Here is a 24,015-nt window from a genome sequence, read left to right as displayed (position 1 = left end):
ATTGAAACAATTTGTTCTTGTCACAAACTCAACCTGTCCACCAAGTTTCATCCAAATCCATCCACAACTGTTTGAGATGTTGTGTTATATATTGTTTTTGGCCCTATTTCTCAATGGTGAAGAATCATTTTTAAAAATTTGAGTGTTTGGATCTGTAACCAGATCTTCATCAAAATCTAATCAATTTGTCCTTGTCACACAAAACCTGCCCACCTAATTTCATCTGAATCCGTCCACAACTTTGTGAGATCTGCACACAAACAAACAAACTGACAGACGGCGTGAAAGCACACCCTCCAACACCTTTGGTGCTGGAAGTAATTCAGCAGTGGGACAAGTCTGGCAGCGGGACAAGTTCAGCTGCGAGATCACCACGAAGGCTCCTGCGACACGAGCAGTGGGCGTAGTGACCATGGCAAGGTTCTCTGTGGGGAAATCCTCAGTTACGAGGGCAAAATCAATAAAGTTAAACATCAAATTGAGAGAACGATTAACATAACGTACTGCATTTCATCCAATACTGCACTACCCCCCCCCCAATCCCCTTCTCCACAAGTCCCACTACCAAACACAAGTTGAGAACCCTTCCCCTTATGCTTACCTCCTCCCAAACCTCCTCCCCACTTCCCCTTCCCTCCTCTCTTGCCCATCCTCCTCCCCTCCCAGAACGTACCACAATGTTTGGTGAGGAATTATTTTCCCCACCCCTTCTTCCTCACTCTCCCCATTCTTAGCTCCTCCCCTTCCTCACTCCCCCTCCTCACTCCCCCACCCTTCCTCACTCCCCCACCCCTCCTCACTCCCCCACCCCTCCTCACTCTCTCTCCCCCCTCTCTCTCTCCTTTCTCTCTTCTCTTCCTCTCTCCACCTCTCTCACCCTCCTCACTCTTCCCTCCACCACCACTCCTCTCTTCCCCTCTCCCTTCCCTTTCTCTCTCTCCCCCAACCCTTCCTTCTCTCTCTATCCCCCCCCCCCCCCCTCCATCACCCCCCTTATCCTCTTTTTCTCCCCCTTCCCTCTCTTCGTATTCTCATTAGTGAACCGACTGGTGGTATTTGTGAGTTCTTAATAAAGTCAAAACATTGTGACAGAATCTTCACCTCACTTTTGTCACCTGCTGAAAGTGCCTGGGAAACCTGAAGCTTCTGTGGATTCTCTTGTATTTACTCAACAATAAGGAATCTCAGAGACAATCTTCAGCCGCATGTGTTCCTTTTATTCCAAGATGGCTTCCTTCACTCAAACGGTTCTTACATCACCACGGGACAGAGCCCTCTGCATTGACTGACCATGTAGGCTGACAAACACAACATTTACACCCTTTTATAAGCTGCAACATTTGCTTAAAATAAACATTAGTAAAACATTATAGTGTTACCGCTGTGGAAATTCGCAATACACCATAAAGGGTCCTTAGATCAGTTATGACGCTAAGTTTATGTGCAGATAGTTCCCCACCGTTGTATAAAGGGAATTTGTGTGATTCATCGGACTGCGACTCTTTGAGATAGCCGTTTTTCTGTTCTATCATTATTTTGGACCGTTCGAAGACTTCAAACGAAGGCCCCGTGAAAAGCCTACAACAGCGCGCGAGTTTTCCCGCCTTTTTTGCGGCGCCGGGGCTGACGGGAGAGGCTACGAGAGCTCGCTGGCGATTGGTGGATACGGGGTGTGAGGCGGCCGTGAGGAGGGAACGCCCCTTTTCGAGGAGCTTCTCGAAAGGGCTAGAGGAGAGGCAGAGCCAAAAAGGGGGTGGAGCGAAGGGGCGGAGCCCCGCGCGATATAGGGCGGACTGCGCGCAGGCTCGCCCTCTTAGTGGACGTCGTGTTTGAGCTCTCTCTCTCTCTCTCTCTCTCTCTCTCTCTCTCTCTCTCTCTCTCTCTCTCTCTCTCTCTCTCTCTCTCTCTCTCTCTCTCTCTCTCTCTCTCTCTCTCTCTCTCTCTCTCTCTCTCTCTCTCTCTCTCTCTCTCTCTCTCTCTCTCTCTCTCTCTCTCTCTCTCTCTCTCTCTCTCTCTCTCTCTCTCTCTCTCTCTCTCTCTCTCTCCTGCCTGGATCATCGGGTTGGATTCCTCCTCTCTCCTGCCTGGATCATCACGTTGGATTCCTCCTCTCTCCTGCCTGGATCATCGCGTTGGATTCTTACTCTCTCCTGCCTGGGACGTCGTGTTTGGACTCGTCGGGCTCTGGATCGTCGAAGGCTCGTCTCTCCCTCTGGGCGCCAAGTCGTGAGGGTTGCGAGCAGTGGTCCCGGGTCGAGGCGCGCACGAGAGGAGAGTGCCGGAGAGTGCTCGCCGACCGTCGCCCCTCGAGGGGGCAGGTAACCAGCACGGTCTCGCGGGCCTATTCGGTCACCCACGGCCCATGACCATAAAGGTTTACGAACCCCGTCTACCCCCTTGCCTATGAGGGGGTCTTTCCTTTTGTTTTGTATGACTGCTGTGGTGCCGTGTCCCTATAAGTTAGACCTGTGTCAGTGACTGCACATTGCTCGTATTCGGTCGTAATGCTTTTCTTGTCTATTGCATGATTCCTTGCTTGTGTTGTGTGTGCAATATGTGCTTTGCAATAAATGTCCTTGTGTGAAATGTATCCCGTTCGTCGTCTCTTTCCCAATTGAAAGTGCCATCTTGAATCGTGGAATAAATTAGTAGTGGGTTTTGAACACCAGGGTAAAGAAGAGAATCTGATCCGTCGAGGTCGGCGATAACACCGCTTGGTTATCACTGTAGTATGGAACGGACCGCTTGAGCGGTTCGTGTCCTGGGCCGACCTGCGGCGAGGTACGATTGCCCGGTCGATGACTCGCGCAGGTACTTGGGTAGGTCGAATTTGGCGAGCAACCCTATCCTGCGCCGGTGGGCAATTGGCACGATCGTGGTGAGGTTAAACCCCCACCTGTGACTGGCTCCTGGCGGTAGTTCCAGGAGGGTCACGACTGAATTGTCCGTCCGGTGGGCGACGCGGTTGCGATTGGAGTTACGTGGCCGATCGCACGCCGGGCGGGCCAGAATTTGTAACAATATGTATGCATGTACTGAATCCTTATTTGAGTCAAAAATCCAAACTCCAAATTCCCTTTTTCATTTTTGAAACTTTGCTCAATTTTACAAAATTCGTAAACCAAGCTAACGATATTTAGAGTTAAGATTAATCTTCAGGAAGGTACACTGAGAATATTGTAGGTAACAAGGACGTCTGCAATGACGTTGAGATCAACGTGTAACACGTTGTTCTACATGATTGCGTTGCTGTGTTAATCCAGTTCCATCGTGATCGCCTATCAGGAAATGAAGAATCCTCGCTATCATCTAAGTTTGCCGGTGTACTTGCGATAAAGATGATGCGAGCTTGTGCTTGTGATATGTGCATTTTATACAAACCCAATCGCCCACTGTGAATCACGGTCTCAAGCATGTTCGCTTGTCTGAGTAACTTATCTTGTCGCTTTGCGCTTTCTTCTGCTTTCGCTATGACGATTCGTTCGACGACAATGATTGTTGAAGGATATTCAGAAACGACCAATCACGAGTTCAGCTGGTGTCTTCTCTTTTGTCCGGATGTCCTTCGTGGGCCAGATGCAACATGCAATGTTGTAGTGCTTTCGGGATCACTGCTCGAGTTCTGTGTGTGATACAGTTGTCATCAAACAACGCTAACTCATTGTGCACTCCATGAAATGGGACAAGTCTTTCAATTGTGTTGCAAAGCCATTCAGTTTTTAGGTACTGGCACACCTTTGAAGTACGTCGTCAGCTGCTCACTCAGTTTTCAGTTCAGTCCGCTTCATGAGGTTTGCTGTTGCTCGCGCGACAACTGCTATGAAGTAATCCTTTACCTCACTTGTCGCTTTTCTCGTTTTGCTGTCTGTGATTGTCGCTTTGCAAAGCATATTCACTACTTTGTCTGCCCATTAAATACTCCACATCAAAGTTATATTGATGGAGTCATTCTGACTATCAATAAATCCATAATGGTCTCTGCCTTGAGCCACATGTTGCTAAAGGCCCGGTCACACCTTGACGTTTTAGCCAACGTATGCCGATTTTTGAATTATTTTTCTAAAACGCTGGCACACGTTGAATACGTTATGGGTAAGTTTTGATAACATTGAGAGCACACTGAAAAACACTGCCATACGTCGTTGTACGCTGGCTTTAAACGTTGTACTTTTTGGTTGTCCTCAAATTTTTTCATGCTTGAAATTTCACGACGTATGCCGGCGTATGACTCACACGTTCCGCTACGCTGGCCACAAGTTGTATGCACGGTCTGCGATCGTTGACAGACGTCAACACATGCTACTTGTAAGTTAATCATAAGTTGAGACACGCCGAGGTAATGTTTAGCGTACCCGAAACTTATTTCTAACCTATGATTAACGTGTTGTTGGCACGTTACGCGATCGTTGCCACACATCGACAGACGTTACTTTTAAGTTACTCATAGGCTGAAAGACGTCGGTATAATGGATCGTCCTTGCGTCAGCGTCCACGGCCACGGCCAGGACACTTATTTGCAGCATTCTTCAAACTTTTCTTCGGCATGACGAGGATGTTCACACTTCGATGTCGAGCTTGGCTATGATTCCAGTTGTCCATCGGCAGCGTCTATGTAAAATAGTCGAGTTTGAGCGTTTTAACACGTTCAGAAGAAACGCTTCAAATTTCCAAACCCCAGCATCAAAAAACAAAGGCGAGTGACAGCAATTTAAATCGTTCATTGTAAACAATGAAAATAGTTGAGTGGTACCGTTTAAAAGTCGTTGAGTGTAAAAAAAATCCAATTATTGAGCGCAAGCGTCTACTTTCAATAGTGGAGATGCAGCCATTTAAATCGTTGAGTTTATCATTTAAATCGTTAAATCGTTAAACGCAAGGACGATCCATCATAACCCACACCCTCCCCCTCACACTCACCTACTACTGCCAACATGAACAAACTACTACTAATACTAATACTAATACTAATACTGATACTGATACTGTTACTGCTGACATGGACATCGACTCAAAAAGGACTCGAAAACACTGTTGGGTTCCCCTTTTATGAACACCATTTTTATCTACCAATTCCCAAAACCGCTGGGAACACGTCTTTATATGGCAGTTGTAAGCTAGAAACACGTTAATTTTTTTTTTTTTTGTCGACCGGAAGACGTCATTGGAATACGTCTACATACGTCGATGTGTGTTGGGACTACGTAAAGAATTGGTTCAAAGCACGTCAAACATAAGTTAGAAATAAGTTTCGCGTAAAAAACACATTACCGCGATGTGTTTCGACTTATGAGTAGCTTATAAGTAGCCTTTGTGGACGTGTGTAAGCGTCCACATATCGTGTGTAAAACTTATCCCCATCGCATGCGGAACGTGTGTCATACGCCGAGTACGTCGTAAAATTTTGAACATGTTTAAAATTTCTTGACATACTCTACTTACTACGACGTATGATAGCGTACTTTAGCGTTCTACTCACGTATACCAAACTTACTCATACCGTATTTGACGTGCCCCAACGTTTTAGACACATTTTTCTTAGGTCGGCATACGCTGGCAAGATCGCCAAGGTGTGACCGCGATGTTGTCACTTCCATTTCTACGGCAGTTATGATTCGAATTGTTGTGCGTCAGCCTTTTAATAGGCTATGTCACGACATCGTCGGCGATGCGTGCAACGCGCTATGCCTAAGTTCGACTATCGTTGGGCATCGGTTGTGTAGGCCGACAACAGGTTCAGCATTCGTTGGTATAAGTTATCTATAACACAACGAAACGTTCTGTGTCCATTACCAATGCGTTATACATAAGACCAAGTCACTATGAATACGTCCGAATCTTTAAAAAAAAACATCAAAAGTTCAACGTAAGCCAGCGTTTTACATACATTTTAATACGTTGCCATCGCTGGCTAAAACGTCAAGGTGTGACCGGGCCTTAACATAGTGGCTAAAGCTTGATGATCTGGAAGTCGTGTAAACAAAAATCTGGTGTTGGCTTAATGGTTAAGGTGGCTCGCTTAAAATCTTAGGGTCTTGAGTTTGAGCCCCCGTTCTGCTGTTGAATAGCACCAGGTGGGATTGACTCAGCCTGTCATCCATCTGAGGTTGGCAAAATGAGTGTACCAGCTTACTGGGTGGCACCAGGAACTCTGCATCAGCAGCACAGCTGCCCTTCCAGAAAACAATGCAACCAGAAGTCCCAGGCTGCATACGAAATACTAAATGTAGTGTAAGCTTCCTGGCATACAAATACACGTGCCAATGTCCGCAGGCCTAGATACACGCAAACACTTCATGTCCACCTGTGGAGTATTTTTGCTTTGTCTCAGAGTGTGCATGTTATGATTGCAATTGAGCATTCAGAGCCTGAGATGTGTGAAAGTACTGCTCCCACTGAAGTATTCGAGGCATCAATTTTGACGCATGTCGTTGCATTTGGATCAAAGTGAGTGAGAACCGCGTGAGATGCAATTCTTTACTTCACGGCGAGAAACGCTCGTTGCTGCTTCCTGGTTCACTGCCACCCCACATCTTTGCACAGTAGTTTTCCAAGGGACTCGGTGATCTCTGCATATTTGGGAACAAATCGCAGGTAGACATTTATAGTACCCAGAAACAATGCGAATTCCTTTGCATTGGATGGAGTAGGAAGAGCTCTTATTGCTGTGACACATTGTCTTGCGTCGGCTTCACTCCTGCGGTTGCCACGCTATACCGGAGGAAGTCAATCGCTGATGCTGCAAATGTACACTTCTCGCATTCAGGGTCAGAATATGCTATACTAGTTGTAACAGCACAGTATTCAACTACTGATCATGTTCTGCTTTGTCAATTTTGTAGACGACGACGACGTCATCGAGAACGTTGAGTGTCTCATTGATGCCTGAGAGAATGAGAGACGATCTTATGAAATACATTATGGGCAGAACTCAGTCGATATGGCATTCTGCGTTGTTGGAACATACCGATGATGAGTCACAGATGCAGTCATATGTTGACTGTGCTACATAAGGGGTATCTGAAAGTAGCTTCTCATATCCAGCTTTGTGAGCAGTTGAACCATGAAATGAAGGACATAGTTCCTCGTTGGTTGGAAGAGGGTATTTGTCATGAATAATGGCTTTATTCACTGACATGAGATCAACACGTAGCCTCAACTCTCCATTCTTGTGCCATGGCAATGACCAAGTTGGAAACCCGAGGAGATGAGTCGATGCACTCGATAATGCTCTCAGATGCAAGGCACTTTAGTTATGCAGAAACATCATCAGGAACAGCTAAAGGCAGATGTCTCAAGCCTTGATACACTGGCAGACTGAAGGATCCACACAAGGGGTATGACAGTACCCTTTATATTCCCCAACTGCTGAACGGCTAAGATTACTGCTGCTTGATTTCATTGTAGGCGATCGTTTGGATAGGCACACTGGTTGGGGCTTGAAGTTTGAACACCAGTTTGTCAAACTGGTTGAGACCCATCAGGCTTCTACCCTTTGCTACTTGAGAGGTAAAGTTGTCAAGTGTAACACTCTTGTAACTCACTGGCATTGTTATTGTTCCTAAAACAGGAATGACAAAGTCATCATATGTTTGATGGTGAGAATGCAGATGTGAGTGGAACCTGTAAGAAGCGTTCACGGTATAGGTCTTTTTTTTTCTTTTTTTTTGTGTACTTTGTCGAGGCTCGTATGAGAGCGAACACACAATGCACAGCAAGGGGGGCATGAGACAAGAGGGGTGGAGTGGGAAGGACCAAACAGTGGGGAACAGAGACATTAGGAGTTCTGTGGAAGGGAGAGGGATGGGGGCAGGGAACATGGGGACATTACAAGATGGACATTACAGGGACTTTCAGAAAGGAAAGCACGGAATTGAATCAGGTGGGCTTGGGTGGATTATCGGGGGTAGAAAAGATTGAGGATTTGGATGGGGGATGATAAGAGGTGGTGGTGAACAGCTGTTTTGAAGGCCTGGAGGGAAGAATGGGATTGAATAGAGTGAGGGAGTTTATTCCAAAGGCAGGAAAAAGAAGAATGAAAGAGTGAAGGTGAGCAGTGATTGTTGTTGTTGGCGGACCTTGAGCGCCCTGCGGAAATTTGGTGGGGGAGGTCTTCGTTAAGGATTTACTCTTTTGCACCGACATCAATGAGGTGTGAGACTGGTTTTCTCATGACCAGCTCTTCACAATCCTTGAAGTTGCCTGTCTGCTGAGTAGAAGCGATGGTGTAGATGTGTAGCTCTTCACGATCTCTCTGACTTTAGGTTCATCAAAATGGTGAATTGATGAAGCTCGCTTCTTCGCTAATCTGGTGTTATACTGTTTGCCACATGCAGGGCACTGATTTTGCTCAATGCATCCTTCCACAGTTTCAGCATGGTTTGATCGGCTGTTGAGCAACTGGATGCTGATAGGGCTGGCACTTGGGTCTGACCATGAAGTCCTTGCACCTGGGCAGCCTGGGCCTGTGCTGCCTGTTGCTTCCCTAAAACTGAGCTTGAGGGAACAGGAGATGCCTCATTCATCAGCTTTGAATCAATCATAGCTGATTATATCTTGATGGCAAGGATCATAGGCTTCTCCAATGTGAGCTCATCATCTTCTATAAGCAGTTATTCCATAATGTGGGGAATCAAAGTCTTACATACATGGAATACACACAAGGAGCATTGGTGCAGGAGGAGGCCATTAAGTCCACTATAGCTGTGGTGCACCAGCCTCAGAAACTATTACCCATCCACACACAAGCTACCTCGAAGTCCTGGCAATATCCCCATACCCCTATACCAACAATGTACCATATATAATTCCAATTTAAACCTATGTGCTCCCTCTACTGCTACTATCTTTTTAGGAAGACCATTCCAGATGTTCTCCCACCTCCACCTCCTTTAGTGGGGCAACTTAGCTAAATATAGCATAACAATTGTGCATTTTGTGAGGAAAGCACCAAATTTGGCACACTAGTAGCCTATCATATTATGAAAAGATTTGGATATTGGGCTATCTCAAATTTTTGATGGCAGTGGAAAATGGCTGCCACAGCCATCAGCGGCTGAATTTGAGATGGCCCAATATCCAAATCTGTTCATAATATGATAGGCTACTAGTGTGCCAAATTTGGTGCTTTCCTCACAAAATGTACAATTGTTATGCTAAGTTGCCCCACTCCTTCACCATAGTGGGATTATTTCCTAAAAAGAAGTTTAACGCTGCACACCCTCTTCCCCTCCCCTTTGTGGGCTTTCCTGACAACTGGGTTAAAAAGCAATCTTGGACAGGAGATAGAAAATCCTCGTTCGCTCTGCCTTTCCCCTGTTGTTGGACCCAATATATCCCTGGCAAGTGACAATCCCCCATAAGAAAAACTCTTCCTTTATCACATGCCTTTCTAAATTATTCAATTACCCCTCTTCCCTGCTCTTTCCTCCCACCAGGAGTCATATACTGTAAAAGCATCCCACGAGTATCTTATTGTTCATACATCCCTAATCTCAATCCACACAGGATCCTCTCTGTGAATTCCCTCTTTAATCTCATGCCTTTCTCTCGATGCAATAGTCTTTCACCCAGGTTGCCACACTTGCTCCCTTTTTCTCCTTCCTATCAAACCTATAAACCCTGTAGCCTTGAATTCCCATCCTGAAGTTGGATTTCTCACGAAAATACATCTCACAGCAACGATGTTGTAGCCCTCGCCATTCACCCTAGCTTCCAGCTCTTCCATCTTTCCATTTAAGCTCCTGGCATTCATATGAAACACTTTGAACTTTTCCCTTCCATTAACCATCCCTTGCTGCCCAAACCCTCCAAGCACATCCTCAGTCACTCGTCTAAAAACGTCCTAATTTATTTCTCGAGAACCCCCGTGAATTTCACCGCCCCCCTTCGATTGAGCACCCTGCCTCCCGACCTCATCCATTCACTATGACCAAGCAGGGATACCAACGTATTCACAAACCCAACCCCCTTCTTCCTACCCCACTGGTTAACTAACACCTGTCGCTGAAGTAGAGAAATCTGCACTAACTCCCACCCTTGGTAGAATCTCCGAAGACTTTGCACCCCAGATCCTTTCAATGCTTCCCTAAAAACTCATACTTCCTCTTTTTTGGTTTCAAGCACACCTTCCCCCCACATCATTACCCAACTCCCCCCCCCCCACCCCCCTGCATGCATAACCACCAATGGTCTCAACCCGCAACCCAACAAAACGTCATGCAACATTAAATCAACATCCCCCATCCCTGCCGCTCTAAACCAACACAAAACTATTTTTCTATGCTATATGTTCTTATTCAATCGGTCTCCTATCAGTTTGTCTGTGAGGGACCAAACATTGCAAGTAGCTGCAAGTTCACGCAAAGCAGCAGCATACTGTTTCAGTTGCTCACCATTCCCCTGACAGATTTGTAATGTTTATTCACAGCACTTTTTTGGGGGTCAAAAGTAGGTTTCAACTGCATTCACCATGTTGTTTGATGTGGAGGTATCTGCAAAATACAAAATGTATGCAAAAGGTATCAGGTAAAGAGTCAGCTGTGCAAAAATCTTCTGCACTTCTACGCCGTGGCATTGGTGGAGAACTGCTCATTTGCGTTCGGTTACGACGCTTCCGCAGTCCAGTCCGATGGCAGCAAGGTACTTTTTGAAACTGAAAATCCAGCGATTTCATGACGATGGCAGTTTACCTGGAGAACCCAGGTAGGGTGGTGGGGGCCGGGAGATGCTGAAGAACCATCCTCGTCATGAAATGTGTTGTATTTACTCCCGAACAACAAGGATTGTCAGTAACCACTAATGTGAGGTGGTATATCTCCAGGTAGTATCTGGAGGTAGTAACTATACATGTATTGAGCATGTATTGAAGAACCTTGTTAGCCTAAATTGAGGACCCTTGTTCACCACAAAAATCTTATTAACCCACAAAACCACCTGAAAGTCACAACAAATTTGCTTGCAAGTCTCCCGAAATTGTTAGAACAAAAAAAACTTGTTTTAAAAAAATTGGCAGCCAAAAAAATATATATCTGTAATCCCCATCCCTTCCACCCCTTCTCCCAAACCTCCCAAAACGGCAAACAATCAGGAAGTCGGTAAACCTCTAATGTAGGGATGGCACGGACACTCCATAGGTTTAATACAACACAAATCCTCCAAAAAATCGAACAAGATGCAAACTTGTAATTGTACAAGCCGGTAGGCGACATGGGTGGTCGCTATATAATTGCATACTAGTCATACAGTTTTTGACGGATCAGGCTGAAAATTTTTGACAAAGAGGTTGATTATAGTGCGCATAAAAGCACGGAAGCCGATTTTTGATTTTCGAAAAAAAAAAAAATCAAAATATTTTTGGGATTTTTTTCAAAAATTTCAAAGTCCCGTTGCTTGGCAACGCTGGCGTCCATAGCAACAGTGCTCAAAAGCATACAACTAGATCCTGGTATGAACCTACCTGTCAAGTTTCATCAAAATCAGTTGACTCCTCTGGCTTCCAGATCTGTCCATTACATACAAACAGACAGACGGAAAACCTGAGAATAACAGAAGTCTTGCGACCACCCAATAAAGCACCTACCATTAGTCTACAAAGGATTTCACATCCAATAATATTCATGAAATGTTTGGACAGCATCGCTGAACTACAAAAATGACACACCCGAAACAGTTTTTTGGTTTTTTTTGTATACATTGCCGAAGCTTGTGGAAGAGCTAACACACAGAACATATAACAATGGGAGCAGGAGACAAGAGGGGTGGGAGAGGGAAAGAAAAAACAGTGTGGAACAGAGAAATTAGGACTGTGGAAGGGAGAGGGATGGGGCTGGGTACACGGAGTAAACAAGATGGACATGACAACGACTTTCAGGAAGGAAAGCAGGGAATTTTAAGGAGTTGGGCTTGGGGTGGATTAACGGGGGCAGAAAAGATCAAGGCTTTAGATGGGGGAAGATATGAGATGGTGGTGAACAGTTGTTTTGAAGACCTGGAAGGAGGAGTTTTGATTGAAGAGATTGTGGGAGTTTGTTCCAGAAGTGGGGAAAAAAGAGGCATGAAAGAGTGAAGGTGAGCAGTGATTTTTGATTTTGGCAGTTTCACCAGAAGGGGTTTTTTGGCAGACGTTGAACACACTGTGGAATTATAGGGGGGAAAGAGCACAGACAGAGCGGTGGGGGGGGGGCAAGGCCGGAGGGGAGACGGTAGAAGACAGAAAGACCACCAACCTGCCTGCGGTGAGAAAATGAGAGACCCAAAGACTTGGCTTCATCGCTGGAGATACCAATGTTTCTAAATGCCTTGGTTTCTACAGCGTGAAGCCAAGCTCGGTGTCAGGCAGGAGCACCAACCCAGAGGGGAGAGCAGTACTCCATCAGACTGCGGATGAAAGCTTTGTATGTGGTTAGGATATCAGGTGTGTCAAGGAAGGACTCTGCACGACGTAGGATGCCCGGTTGGCGACTAACTTTGGAGGCCAGTTTGGAAATGCGGCTTTCTCAGGAAAGATCATGGCAGGTAGAGCGGCCCAAAAGCTTGAATGAAAGGGACTCCAGGGACCTTCCATTCAAGCAAAGGAAGAAGAAGAAGAATTACAAGCGTGGCTATTTGTAATTCTTCTTCTTCTTCCTTTCAGAGAGCCTAACTCCAAATTGGTTTAAGCTCAGTACTTCGTTTAATGACAAATATCCTGCATTTTACAGTGGAAAAGTCATGACTGCTCAAAATTTCACAACTTGATAGGATTCCATAAAGTAGGCATAGCTTCATACCTACCTTTAATGAAGGTTGAAGAGTGGTGGGTGGGACAACATCTCTATCAATCAGTCTGGTGTGGGCGGGCCTGGGGCTGGTGGTGTGCGGGCCATGTGAAACACCCTTCTTTGAATAATGGTTGTGCCTGCAAATGACACTGTGCGTCTCTCTCAATTTGGGTGTGTGTGTGTGTGTGTGTATGTTTAACGGTTTAATATTCCATGGGTCAAATTCACACATGAAAGCAATCACCATACACTATCATTGTAAATGAATGTCAGGATGGACAGGGAACAACCATTATTTAAACAAAGATGTAGCGACGGTTTCACATGATAATTTATTGTGACCGTCCCGACCTTGTTTACATTCTTTTTGGCATACCATCACTCCGTCTTTTTGCATTTATAATGTTGTTTTGTTTTTATTACTTGTGCTATTGGCTTCTGATCAAACCCTTTCAATGGCTTTTAATTCAAATCAATTGGTTCCATCCAGATTTGATGTGGACTTGCAAAGCACCGCCAGAATATATATTAGCTGTAAATAAATAGATTTAAGTGCTAATAAAATGAAGTAAAAGCTACGATGATAAACGATTTATTGCTGTATCACCAGAGTGCGATGACTTATCCCCAACTATATGTCTGTAGCATTTTAAAGTTTGATGTCTGGTTGATTTTGGAGGCCCGTGACAAAAAATGATCCTGATTGCTCTCGGTCGTTTTCACACGGTAGGTTTGTTTAGTTCAGTCAGGTTTAGTTTTAAAAGGTTATGGTGTTTTGTCAGAACATTCCGTCTTAAGGAAAGCTTATTCTTTGATACAACACCCTGCCGGCAAAGCAACAGGATGACAGTTTATTGGGAATCTGGGAATCGACTGAGTGTCACAGTGTTACATTCCCTTCTGATAATGATGGCTGAAAGCAGAAACATCAGCTTATTGTATGTATTCTGACTTTGTGGTCAAGGTCCTGCATCAGGTCTTCAGATACTGAGCTGAGCCTTTTAAAAGTCTGAGCTGAGTCTTTCATGTTGAGCTAAACGTTTCTGGTCCTAAACTAAGCATTTCTCATCCTGAGCCAAGTATTTCTGGTCCTGAGCTGAGCTTTTCAGGTCCTGACCTGAGCCCTGCCTTGTTGGGCAGTAGTGTGAGTTGGTGAGCCTTCAGTTTTTTAATATGGATTTTCTCAATGACAACCATGTTTTTTTAAATATTTACATGACCATATACATACTTTACTCTTCAGACTAAAATCCATGCATTGAGCTTTGTCCTAATGTTAAAAACAAACACGTTTTTTTTTAATAAAGGTGTTTCTCCAAAAAATAATACTTATCCAAGACTGATCCTTAAAATGCAAGCTTGCACATTTACCTTTGTGGGTTGATGTCTTTGTTAATCTTAGGCTTAAGGGGAGATCTGTTTGTCTGTTTCTCAACCGTAACAATTGTGGGTGAACTTTGAAGGCAATTCCCCTCCTGACCTTCCAGTGCGCATTACATTGCAGTGGTGCTCATCTCTAGATAGAGCTGAGGCAGAATTTGGCAACAGTACCAGCACACATTGGCCAGCTGTTTTTGAAAGGCAACATGGGATCCTTAACTCAACTCATGAATTGTAGAAGACCATGGAGCTGACCCAAAGCCCTCTCGAAAAGGAAGACGTACTCCTTTCCGAGAAACATCGGAGCAATAGTTTATAGTCAGATCCTTTTCCACCAGGAATCAAACTCAGAGTGAACTAGAAGGACACTTGGTAGAGCGCATACATCCGCCACGTGATGCCTGATCCTCGAGAACATATCGGGCCGAATACATTTTTGAAATATTTATTTTTGAAATTCAAAGAAATTAGCGATTCTTATAAACCAAGTGTATTTATTGAAGCATGGCTATGCTTCCTCCTCCATATTTACACAAGAAAATGTGAAATTTCCAAAGCATTAAAGTTTACTTTTTCTGCTTTTCTGACAATTATATTGAGCGAAGAAATGATAAACGAATGTGCCCAAAGTGTAACTCCATTGAGTGGAAAAAAAATAACGAGAAAGGCACTCGGTCGAGCTCGTACCTCCGCTACACAATGCCTGATCCACGAGAACATATCGGGCCCAAATTTTTTTTGATATATCATTCAATATATCGTTTTTAGCTCTACCTCTCAATGGTGAATAATCACTTTAAAAATTAAAAAATGGTCGTATCCAGATCTGGATTCGGATCTTCACCAAAATCGAATCAATTTGTCATGGTCACACACCCAACCTGTCCACCAAGTTTCATTCTAAACCGTGCACAACTTTTTGAGATATTGTGCTATCTATTAGTGTAGCCCTGTCTCTCATTGGTGAAGAATCACTCAAAAAAATAATCAGATCTGGATTCGGGTCTTCACGAAAATTGAATCAATTCTTCCTTTTCACACACCCAACATGTCCACCAAGTTTCGTCTGAATCCGTCCACAACTTTTTTGAGATCCTGTACACAAACAGACAGACAGACAGAGAGGGGTGAAAGCATAACCTCCGTCACCTTCGGTGGCCAAGGTAATAACATTTATCGTGGAAATAACTCAGAAAACAAAAATGACAGTGACATTAAATAAAGAGACAGCAGCCAGATGTAATGACATTATTGATGGCCATGTCATCGTTATGAATGTCTGCAGGCCGCAAGGAGGAGGCTGTGGATTGGTACAAGAAGGGAATTTCAGAGCTGGAGAAGGGGATAGCAGTACAGATTGATGGGGAAGGTAAGCATGCCAGAATGTTTGAATGAGTATGTCCTCCCAATGATCTGTCATTTATTATTGTAACAATGAATGAATAAGTTGTGAAATATTTTACGTGTGCACAAATTGCTGAAACATTTCCTGGATACCATTGAGCATTTTTAGAGAAGTTTATGAGAAAACTTTTATATGAGCTTTCTATAACAGGTAAGATGAAGAAGTATTGGAAGAAGAAATGTGTAACAATGTAATCTATAAAGAACTGTTCGTGTAGCGCACCCGATCGTTACCATGTAGCAGAGTTATTCAAATTTCTGATGTAAAATAACTGATGTAAATCACTCAGCGGTGACCTATTGAATGGGATCCTTGAATGAGACAGCAGAAGGTGTGAGTTAATATCCAGCTGAAGGCAGCAGTATTAAATATTCAGGAAGTTGAGTTCATTTGAGGGGAATTGCCACGTCAAATCCTGGATTGTCGTTAAAAATACAGCTGACTCAGTAACGACCTTCAGTATTGGATAATACACCTGTCCCACCTGGTTTGATCTACATTTCGTGTTGGTTCCCTCACTGTGTACCCTTGTTACAGGAAATCATTCTGAATGACTCTGGGTGTGAATCTTCTCCTGAACTTACAACATATCAAAAATAAAACAGTGTGAGAACATCCGGCACTGCTATATGATGGAGGAGTATTCACCTTCAAACTTAAATGAGAGCTAGAAAATAGTTTTGCATCAAGATTAATTTGCTGTGAGCACAGAGATTGGATGTATCAGTAAAAAGACAATTTTTTTTTTTTACACCAATCGATTACACGCAAAACAATAAATATAGGATTACAATCACAACAACTGAGGTTGTTCTCATTTGTGATCCCATCTAAACCCTTTGCTCATGATGCTGTTATCCTGACAAATCTCATACTTTCACTATGTCTCTCCGAAAGGACCGTTTGGAATGGAAACCCTCCCCCCCCCCACCCCATCTACTTTCTCAACAATCCTCTGGAGGAAGTCCTTTATTTCAAGCTTCTGGGTCTCACTATCTGCCATGATCTTTCCTGGGAAAGCCACATTTCCAACCTGGCCTCCAAAGCCAGTCGCTGACTGGGAATCCTCCGCCGTGCTAAGTCCTTCCTCAGCCCACCTGAGCTCCTGACCACATACAAAGCTTTCGTCCGCATCCTGATGGAGTACTGCTCTTCCCTGTGGGCTGGTGCTCCTGCCTCTCACCTTTCTTGGCTTCACGCTGTGGAAACCAAGTTATTTAGGATCTTCCGCGGTGAGGATGAGTCTTTGGGCCTCTCACTCTCTCACCGCAGGCAGGTCGGTGGTCTTTCTGTCTTCTACCGTCTCCTCTCCGGCCTCACCCCTCCCTTCTCTGTGTGCGATATGCTCCCCCCTCCCCCCTCCAATATTTCCCCAGGGTGCTCAAGGTCCACTAGCAACCCCCTTCTGATAAAACTACCAAAATCACGAATCACTGCTCACCTTCACTCTTTCATTCCTCTTTTCCCCCACCTTTGAAATGAACTCACACACTCTTCAATCCTATTATTCCCTCCAGGTCTTCAAAACAGCTGTTCACCACCACCTCTTATCTTCCCCTATCCAAAACCATGATCTTTTCTACCCCCGTTAATCCACCCCAAACCCACCTCCTTCAAATTCCCTGCCTTCCTTCCCAAAAGTTCCCTGTCGTGTAAGGTCTTGAAAGTCCCTGTAATGTCCATCTTCTATTCCCCGTGTTCCCCACCCCATCCCTCTCCCTTCCACAGATCTCCTAATGTCTCTGCTCCCCACCGTTTTGTCCTTCCCTCTCCTGCCCCCCCCCACCTTGTTTTGCGTTGTGTGTTAGCTCTCATACGAGCCTCAGCAATGTATACAAAAAAAAATATCAGGTTCAAAATCTGTAATCTGCCTTGATTTTCCCATTGTTTACCAATATCCTGGTAACTAATCTCAAAGCATCAGTGGGGGGGAGTTGCTGATTTGCATCATTTCTGGGGAGTACATCTCTGCCACTGATGCAGTGCCCATTGTAGGTTTAGAGCAGGATTTGGTATTTGTTCATGGTGCCGGTGATAGCTCACCTACTCTTCACGTAGGACACCGTGGGATCTTTAATGTGCACCAACTAATGCCATTCACCAACTCATGCTGGCAGCAGGATGCCCAGTTTAGCAACCATCTAAGGGACGGCACACACATTGCGAAACATCAGGGTGATGGTTTATAGCTTGTCCAAGATTCCAACCCAGATGTGACTGCTCAGGAGCTCGGTGCATATCTCTCCGCTATCTGCCAGTCTAAAATGTACTGATGCATCGTAATGCCTTTGTTCTGCATGCGATTTATGTACAAGCTCCATGATGGTCCTGAGATCAATGGGAATATATATATATAATCCTAATTATTGGCATGTGTGACGTAGACTTGACCTTCATTGTTTTTTTTTTGTTTTTTTTTTTAAATGTCTGAAGTCATCTTTGCCATTAAAAAAAAAGTGTATTTCATCCTGAAATGTTGCTGGATTCTCAAAAGGTTGTTGTTTAAGCTATTTTAAATATGCAAGGTGCTGTTTATTTCGATTTTGGCTTTATGCCACTGATTGGTCATCATCAAGCAGAGCAATCCTGAGAGCAGTGGTCCTTTTGAACGGGGAATTCCGATTTGTTTTCGGATAGTGTCAAAGCTGTTTTAATCAAACACAATTAGATGGGAATTTTTTTATTTTTTTATCACATTGATGGATCCTTTATAAATAATTTTACAAGGCATTGCCAATTAATTAAATATAACTGCAGCCATGCTTGTTATTCAGCTCACATCCATGGAGTGTGTACTCGTATCCCACATTTAGGTTCTGTCTGTTTATGTCAGCTTGCTGGGTTTTCTTTTGCCTGGAACAGCGTGATGCAAGCGTAGACTGCCTGCGATACGGGTATCCAAGGTCAGGCCCCATGTGCACCGAACATGTGCAATGTAATGAGCTCATGAATCCATTTAAGCTTAGTGGTGGTAGGAACACTAAACTAAGACTTCATATCCTGCACTGCTCAGTATACTTGATAAAGCTAAAGCATTTTTTGCATCATTTTTCATCATCCCATAATAATAATCATCGTCATGTTTTCCGTTCTTTTATCCAGAGCTATATTTTCGTTTTGATGGAGAATTATGTAAATTTGACCATTCCCCCGCTGATGCAGAGAATCGCTGAATCTGCTTCCATTAATTAATGATATTCAGTTGCTCCACACAAAGGTTCTCTCTCTTTTTTTTTGCTCTTTTTTTTTTCTTTTTGAAATCTGCTTTTCACCCACACATGCACCGACTCCTCATTATCTTGTTTTGATCCCTCTGGTTCTATTTCGAATTTTTTCGTCTCAAAAACAATTGTACCCAATATTCCAGTGTTTTTGCATCCTCATGGCCTATTATGTTTTTCTCCCAAATATGTTGAGGCAAATAGATTACAGTTATCATGTATAAGTAAAAATCACCAATATTGTTGGAATGGAAGCCTGCAGTCAAAGGACAAAGACAAGAGATGTCAGCGTCTTATTATACTCAAACACAAAGACATTCGGACACAACGCTACGCATCAACACAGTATGTAGCATTCTCATCGGGATTCCCAACATCGTGAGTGATGGGTTCAAATTGGATTGTGAAACAGGCCAATTTCTCGTGCAGAAAATCCATTGGAATATCCCTCATTTGCTCAAGTGATGCAAGTCGTGACCTTTGCCTAGAAGCCTTTCACCAAGGTTATGATTTGGCTGCCAAATTCAATTTACCCCTCAGGCACTCTGTCGAGGGCATAACACTATCTGTGATGCATTGGAGGGTTTTGTCATCTGTCTTCTTGTGGGAAGTGCTTTAGACTGCTCGGTAATGTTAAAGACTATAGCACCGATGTTTGAAAACGACTCGAGTAACTTTTATTCACATGAACGGTCGAAACATCAATTAAATAAATATCTGGTGAATGCCCCCAGCTCGTATTGAAAATGGTCCGCATGCTTTTGGTTTCATCAGCATGCTTTCTTCTGAAAATATTCACGTTTTAAAGTGTGGCTTTTGATGAAGCGTTCAGTGTCGGATTCCGGTTGGGAAAGAGCTGGGATCATTGGATTGAGAGGGGTTTGGAATGAAGAAGAGAGCAGTTGGATACATCTAAATTTGCCGAGGACAAAACCACACTCAGAAATTATTTTACATCATTATATAGCACTGTACTCTGTCCATACCTGACATTCATCAATACAGGTCAAAAAGGAAGCCATATGAAAGTGCAAATGCTTTAGAATAACCTCTTGAGGTGAGCATCCTTCTTACCATGAAAGGTGACATGTTGGGGTCTAGCTCATGGTGATAAAATAGTCCCGAGATGTCAATCTTTTTTCTTTATTTCAGGTTTTTGGAGGCACTAGCTGAGGTGCTCATCTATGCTGGACAGTAAAAAATATTTAATAGTACACCAGCCAAACATGGAAAAGTCTTCCAGAAAACGATTTCTAGTGCATTTTTTGTTAATAGCAGGCATCCATCCTAGATCAATCAGTCATAGGGTGGGGAAGAAAATGTAGGTGGATGCCACCCTCGATTGTGACCTTAAAGGTCATTTTCAAGGTCAAATAGGTCAAATTTTGTGTATTTTTACATTGTGCATGAATTGTCTTCAACTTTGCCTCCTCTATCCATATGTACTATTTATATTTTCAAAAACATGCATTTATCCTGTTCAATTAACAAGTGAATTTTAAGTTTTACACATATGTGTATGGCATTCTGAAACACAAAAATGTGATTTTCTCGAAATGTGTTTATTTTGCATGTTAAAGTAATTTGCACACCGAATCTTATTGGTTTAAACTATCACACACATTCAGTATACTAATTTGTCACTGTAAAATCCTAAACAAACCTTTTTTGCAATGGCCACTCGCTTTATCTTTAATTAAATACTGTATAGCCCCCTCTTGTGGCAGTCAGATTTGTTCTAGTACACCAGCCAACATCTGATTTTATGGTGAATTGCTTGTTTATAACAGGCATCCATGCCAGATCAATTATAGTCATCGTGTGGGGAAGAATTTAATGTTGGTGGATGCAACCACTGATTTTGACCTGAAAGGTCATTTTATCCTGGACTTTTCCCCGTTGAAAGCTCATTTAATGTTTATATTTGCAAAAAGATAGTTATACTATTGCTGAAGTACACAGTCTCTGCAACATGCAACATTGTGTATTATATGCCTTAATGTATGGCCCTACATGTATGATGCGAAACAGCAAACGTTTTTGATCTGAAAAAGGGCTATATGGTTTCGCCATTTATCCATCATTACAATGTGTTTAAAATATTAATTAAATTAATGTGATGTTGCTGAGTGTGACCAGCTGGGTGACACAACGGAAAGGGAACATACAGTATTGGGTGTGTCGCATAAGCCTATATGTACATGCATGTGTATCGGCATGAGGCTCTTGGTATGAATCCACTGGCCAGTTGGATTACAGCAGTCAATCGCATCACATCCGCAGGCAAAAGTGCACCTGAAGTTCTCTCTGAAGCAAGTACATCGAGCTGTTCTGCATTTTGATTTGCATCCACAGGCTACCAGCTCCAGACAGGCTTTTGGGATTGGAGGTAGCCTTGTCCACATGGCTTTAAGGCAACCGGACTCCTTCCTCCAAGCTGAGGTGTCTGTAGGCGATGAGACATCTATGTGTTCCTGGTCTGCTTGAAACCAAATCTTTGCCTGATAATTGGCGCGTGTCGCGTGAAGTTCCGGTGCATCCCTTGTCGGTGGTGACATCTCTCGTCCCTTCTTAGCCTTTCCAAAGAGTTGGAGCCTGGCATGGTTGACGGTTCGTTGGTCAGGTGTCCCATACAGGTGACACACAAACTGTTCAATAGGTGCAAGGTCTTCATCACGACCGATCCCCTAGATAAGAAGTGGTTGGCTTTCAAATGCTTTCCAGCATGGCTTCTTTGCATGGCCACTGAAATAAGATGTTGTGTCACAACCTGCTAGCGCATGGAAGCTGAGTAGGTTTTTCCCTCACAGGTTGTGTAAGTCTCTCAGATACGGCATGTAGTGGGTAACATTTCCCATTCTTTGCTGTTCCAGACACCATCCACACTTCGGATATTCTTGTTGATACAAAGTGCATCAGAAGTAGCATGACATCTGTGTCTCTGCAGATTACGAGCACTCTTTGGTATCCTTCATTAACTGCCTCACACGAATGGAGTATCAGCCTCTTCATGGTTTCCGTGAAGCCTGGGGTCATCTCTCCTTGTTGACCTTGCATCAGTAACATCTGTAAATCCGCCTCCGGTTACCAGCTCAAATCGCCCGGGCAGATCTTTACCTTTCTTTATGATTTCCTCAGCTAAGAAATTGGCAAGATCAGCTTTGTTCTCATCCAAGGCAATGAACTGGACCCAAACCTGTGGGAGTGGGACATTGGGCCCATTGATGAGCTTGCGGATTGGTATCTTTTTTCCCAGTCGCTTTGAGCGAGTCACTGCCTTGATGGAGCTTTCCCCGATGTAGCGATCAAATACTACATCAACTCTTGTTGTGTGCTGTCCAAGGTGACGTGTTACAGTTTTTACAAACACATCAGCATATTCACCAAATGTCTGACACCCAACAGGCTTTCCTCGAGCTTGGATGAGGGTGTGACCATCTATAATCACATATGTCTTCTTGTCAGCTTCTGGAACTTCAGGAGGTACTTGTAGTCCTGCCATAAATATGTTAATCAGCTCCGACTTTGAAGCAGAGTTCATCTTCCCTCCAACCTTGGCCAGAGACAGTGGGATTGGAGAGTTCATGCTTGAAAATGGTCGCCATTTCCAGTGGTCACCCGGCGGTGACAGCATTGAGCAATCGCTGCAGTAGCTTTCTGTCAGCTTTGGTTGTTTTCTGTACCTTCTGTTTAGTAGATACATTTGCCTTGTACAAATCAGCGAAGGTTTTTGACTGGTGCTTCCTGAGTGTGTCATGAAACCCGACAGTTCCCTCAATCAGCCATAAGAACGTTTCTTTGTACATAGTACTGCATCAACGGTACGGGGCAATACATGTGCAATTTGACCCAAATGTGGTATGATGGTCCGTTTTACGGCATTCCGTCATTCCAAACACAATTTTAGTATGTCCTCTGAATAGTTGTTTATCGATTAACAACATGGTTTAACTCAAATCTAAATGTGGAATTTTCAGGCTAAAACTTAGACCAAATAAAGACTCCTCGTACACAGTGTATACCAGCCGTCAAATAAGACGTAAATGCCCCGGTCCCGTTTCCTTAATGGGCCCAGATAATTGTTGTATATATCTCTCTAAGCAACACATGTCTATTTTTTTTTATCAAAGTTACTTTCTTTTGATGTGCAGTTTGCGTCAATTATGTACACTGCCTGATAAAGCATGGTCACAACACCAAACCGCCATGTTGGAATTTCTTTGAACAAATCTGCCACAAGAGGGGGCTATAAAGTGTTTAAGAACAAATAAAACAAGTGGCCATTGCAAACAAAATAATTGTTTGGCATTTTACAGTGACAAAGTAGTTTATTGAACATGTATGATAGTTTAAACCAAAAGATTCTGTGTGCAAATTACTTTAACATGCAGAATGAACACATTTCGAGAAAATCACATTTTGGTGTTTCACGTTGCCATACACATATGGGTAAAAAAAATAGAATTCACTTGTTAATTAAACACCCTAAATACATGTTTTTGATATTAAAAATAGTTTATATGGATAGAGCGAACAAAATTGATGTCAATTAATGCACAATGTAAAAAAAATTTGACCTAATTTGACCTTGAAAATGACCTTTAAGGTCAAAATCGAGGGTGGCATCCACCCACATTTTCTTCCCCACCCTATGACTGATTGATCTAGCATGGATGCCTGCTATTAACAAAAAATGCACCCCAAAGTTTAAAAAAAATACATGTTGGCTGGTGTACTATAAGTACTGTTCTTCTGAAGTTTGATTTATTTATGGATAATCGGGTTCGTAATACTCAATCCTTTCTCCACGGTAAACAGTGACAGCAATGTATATCCAGTCCTTGTGTCCGGAAGTATTATACGTAGATGGCAACTGATCATTGGAAGAAAAAAATTAGACAGGAAGTCCCCGCAATTTCCTTCACTATTCTCATATAACAATGGTCTGTGATAACTGCATTATTTAATTGCTCTCAAATTAAATTATTTTGTGACAATCAGGAGTGAGGTTGGGTGGCCCAGCCCGATATAAAAAACATCAACTTTGTTCATTGCAATCATAGTCTGGTCTCCACCACACAGGTTTATGGAAGCCTGTCATTCCCAGAACAAAAGTCAATTGCACAGGATGCAGGTGCTAATGTTGCAGACTCTTGGTCAGAACTAAGATGCTGAGGTATCTTTAACCCTCGACTGCTTCTACTTTTCTTTTGTAAAATTTTCAGTTCGGTGCTATCTTTGCATGTTTTTG

The 24,015-nt window shown here is 43.4% G+C and overlaps 1 protein-coding gene and 1 pseudogene across 1 annotated transcript in view; one reads left to right on the top strand and one right to left on the bottom strand.

Annotated features, from left to right (window-relative positions):
* The window catches only part of SPAST (spastin), a 90,753-nt gene that overhangs the window by 6,295 nt on the left and 60,443 nt on the right, over positions 1-24,015 (top strand). The window contains exon 2 of the mRNA XM_085888849.1: positions 15,424-15,507. Within this exon, the coding sequence (XP_085744975.1) occupies positions 15,424-15,507 (84 nt within the window). The remainder of the gene's footprint in view (positions 1-15,423; positions 15,508-24,015) is intronic.
* Positions 20,876-22,350, bottom strand: LOC147023433 (uncharacterized; annotated as a pseudogene).

This window comes from Eptatretus burgeri, chromosome 7 (genome assembly GCF_056783735.1).
Source record: "Eptatretus burgeri isolate ZD-2024b chromosome 7, Ebu_testis_v1, whole genome shotgun sequence".
NCBI classification, from domain to species: Eukaryota; Metazoa; Chordata; class Myxini; order Myxiniformes; family Myxinidae; genus Eptatretus; species Eptatretus burgeri.
Note: the sequence above shows the minus strand (reverse complement) of the source record. Positions and strands in the feature narration are given on the sequence as shown.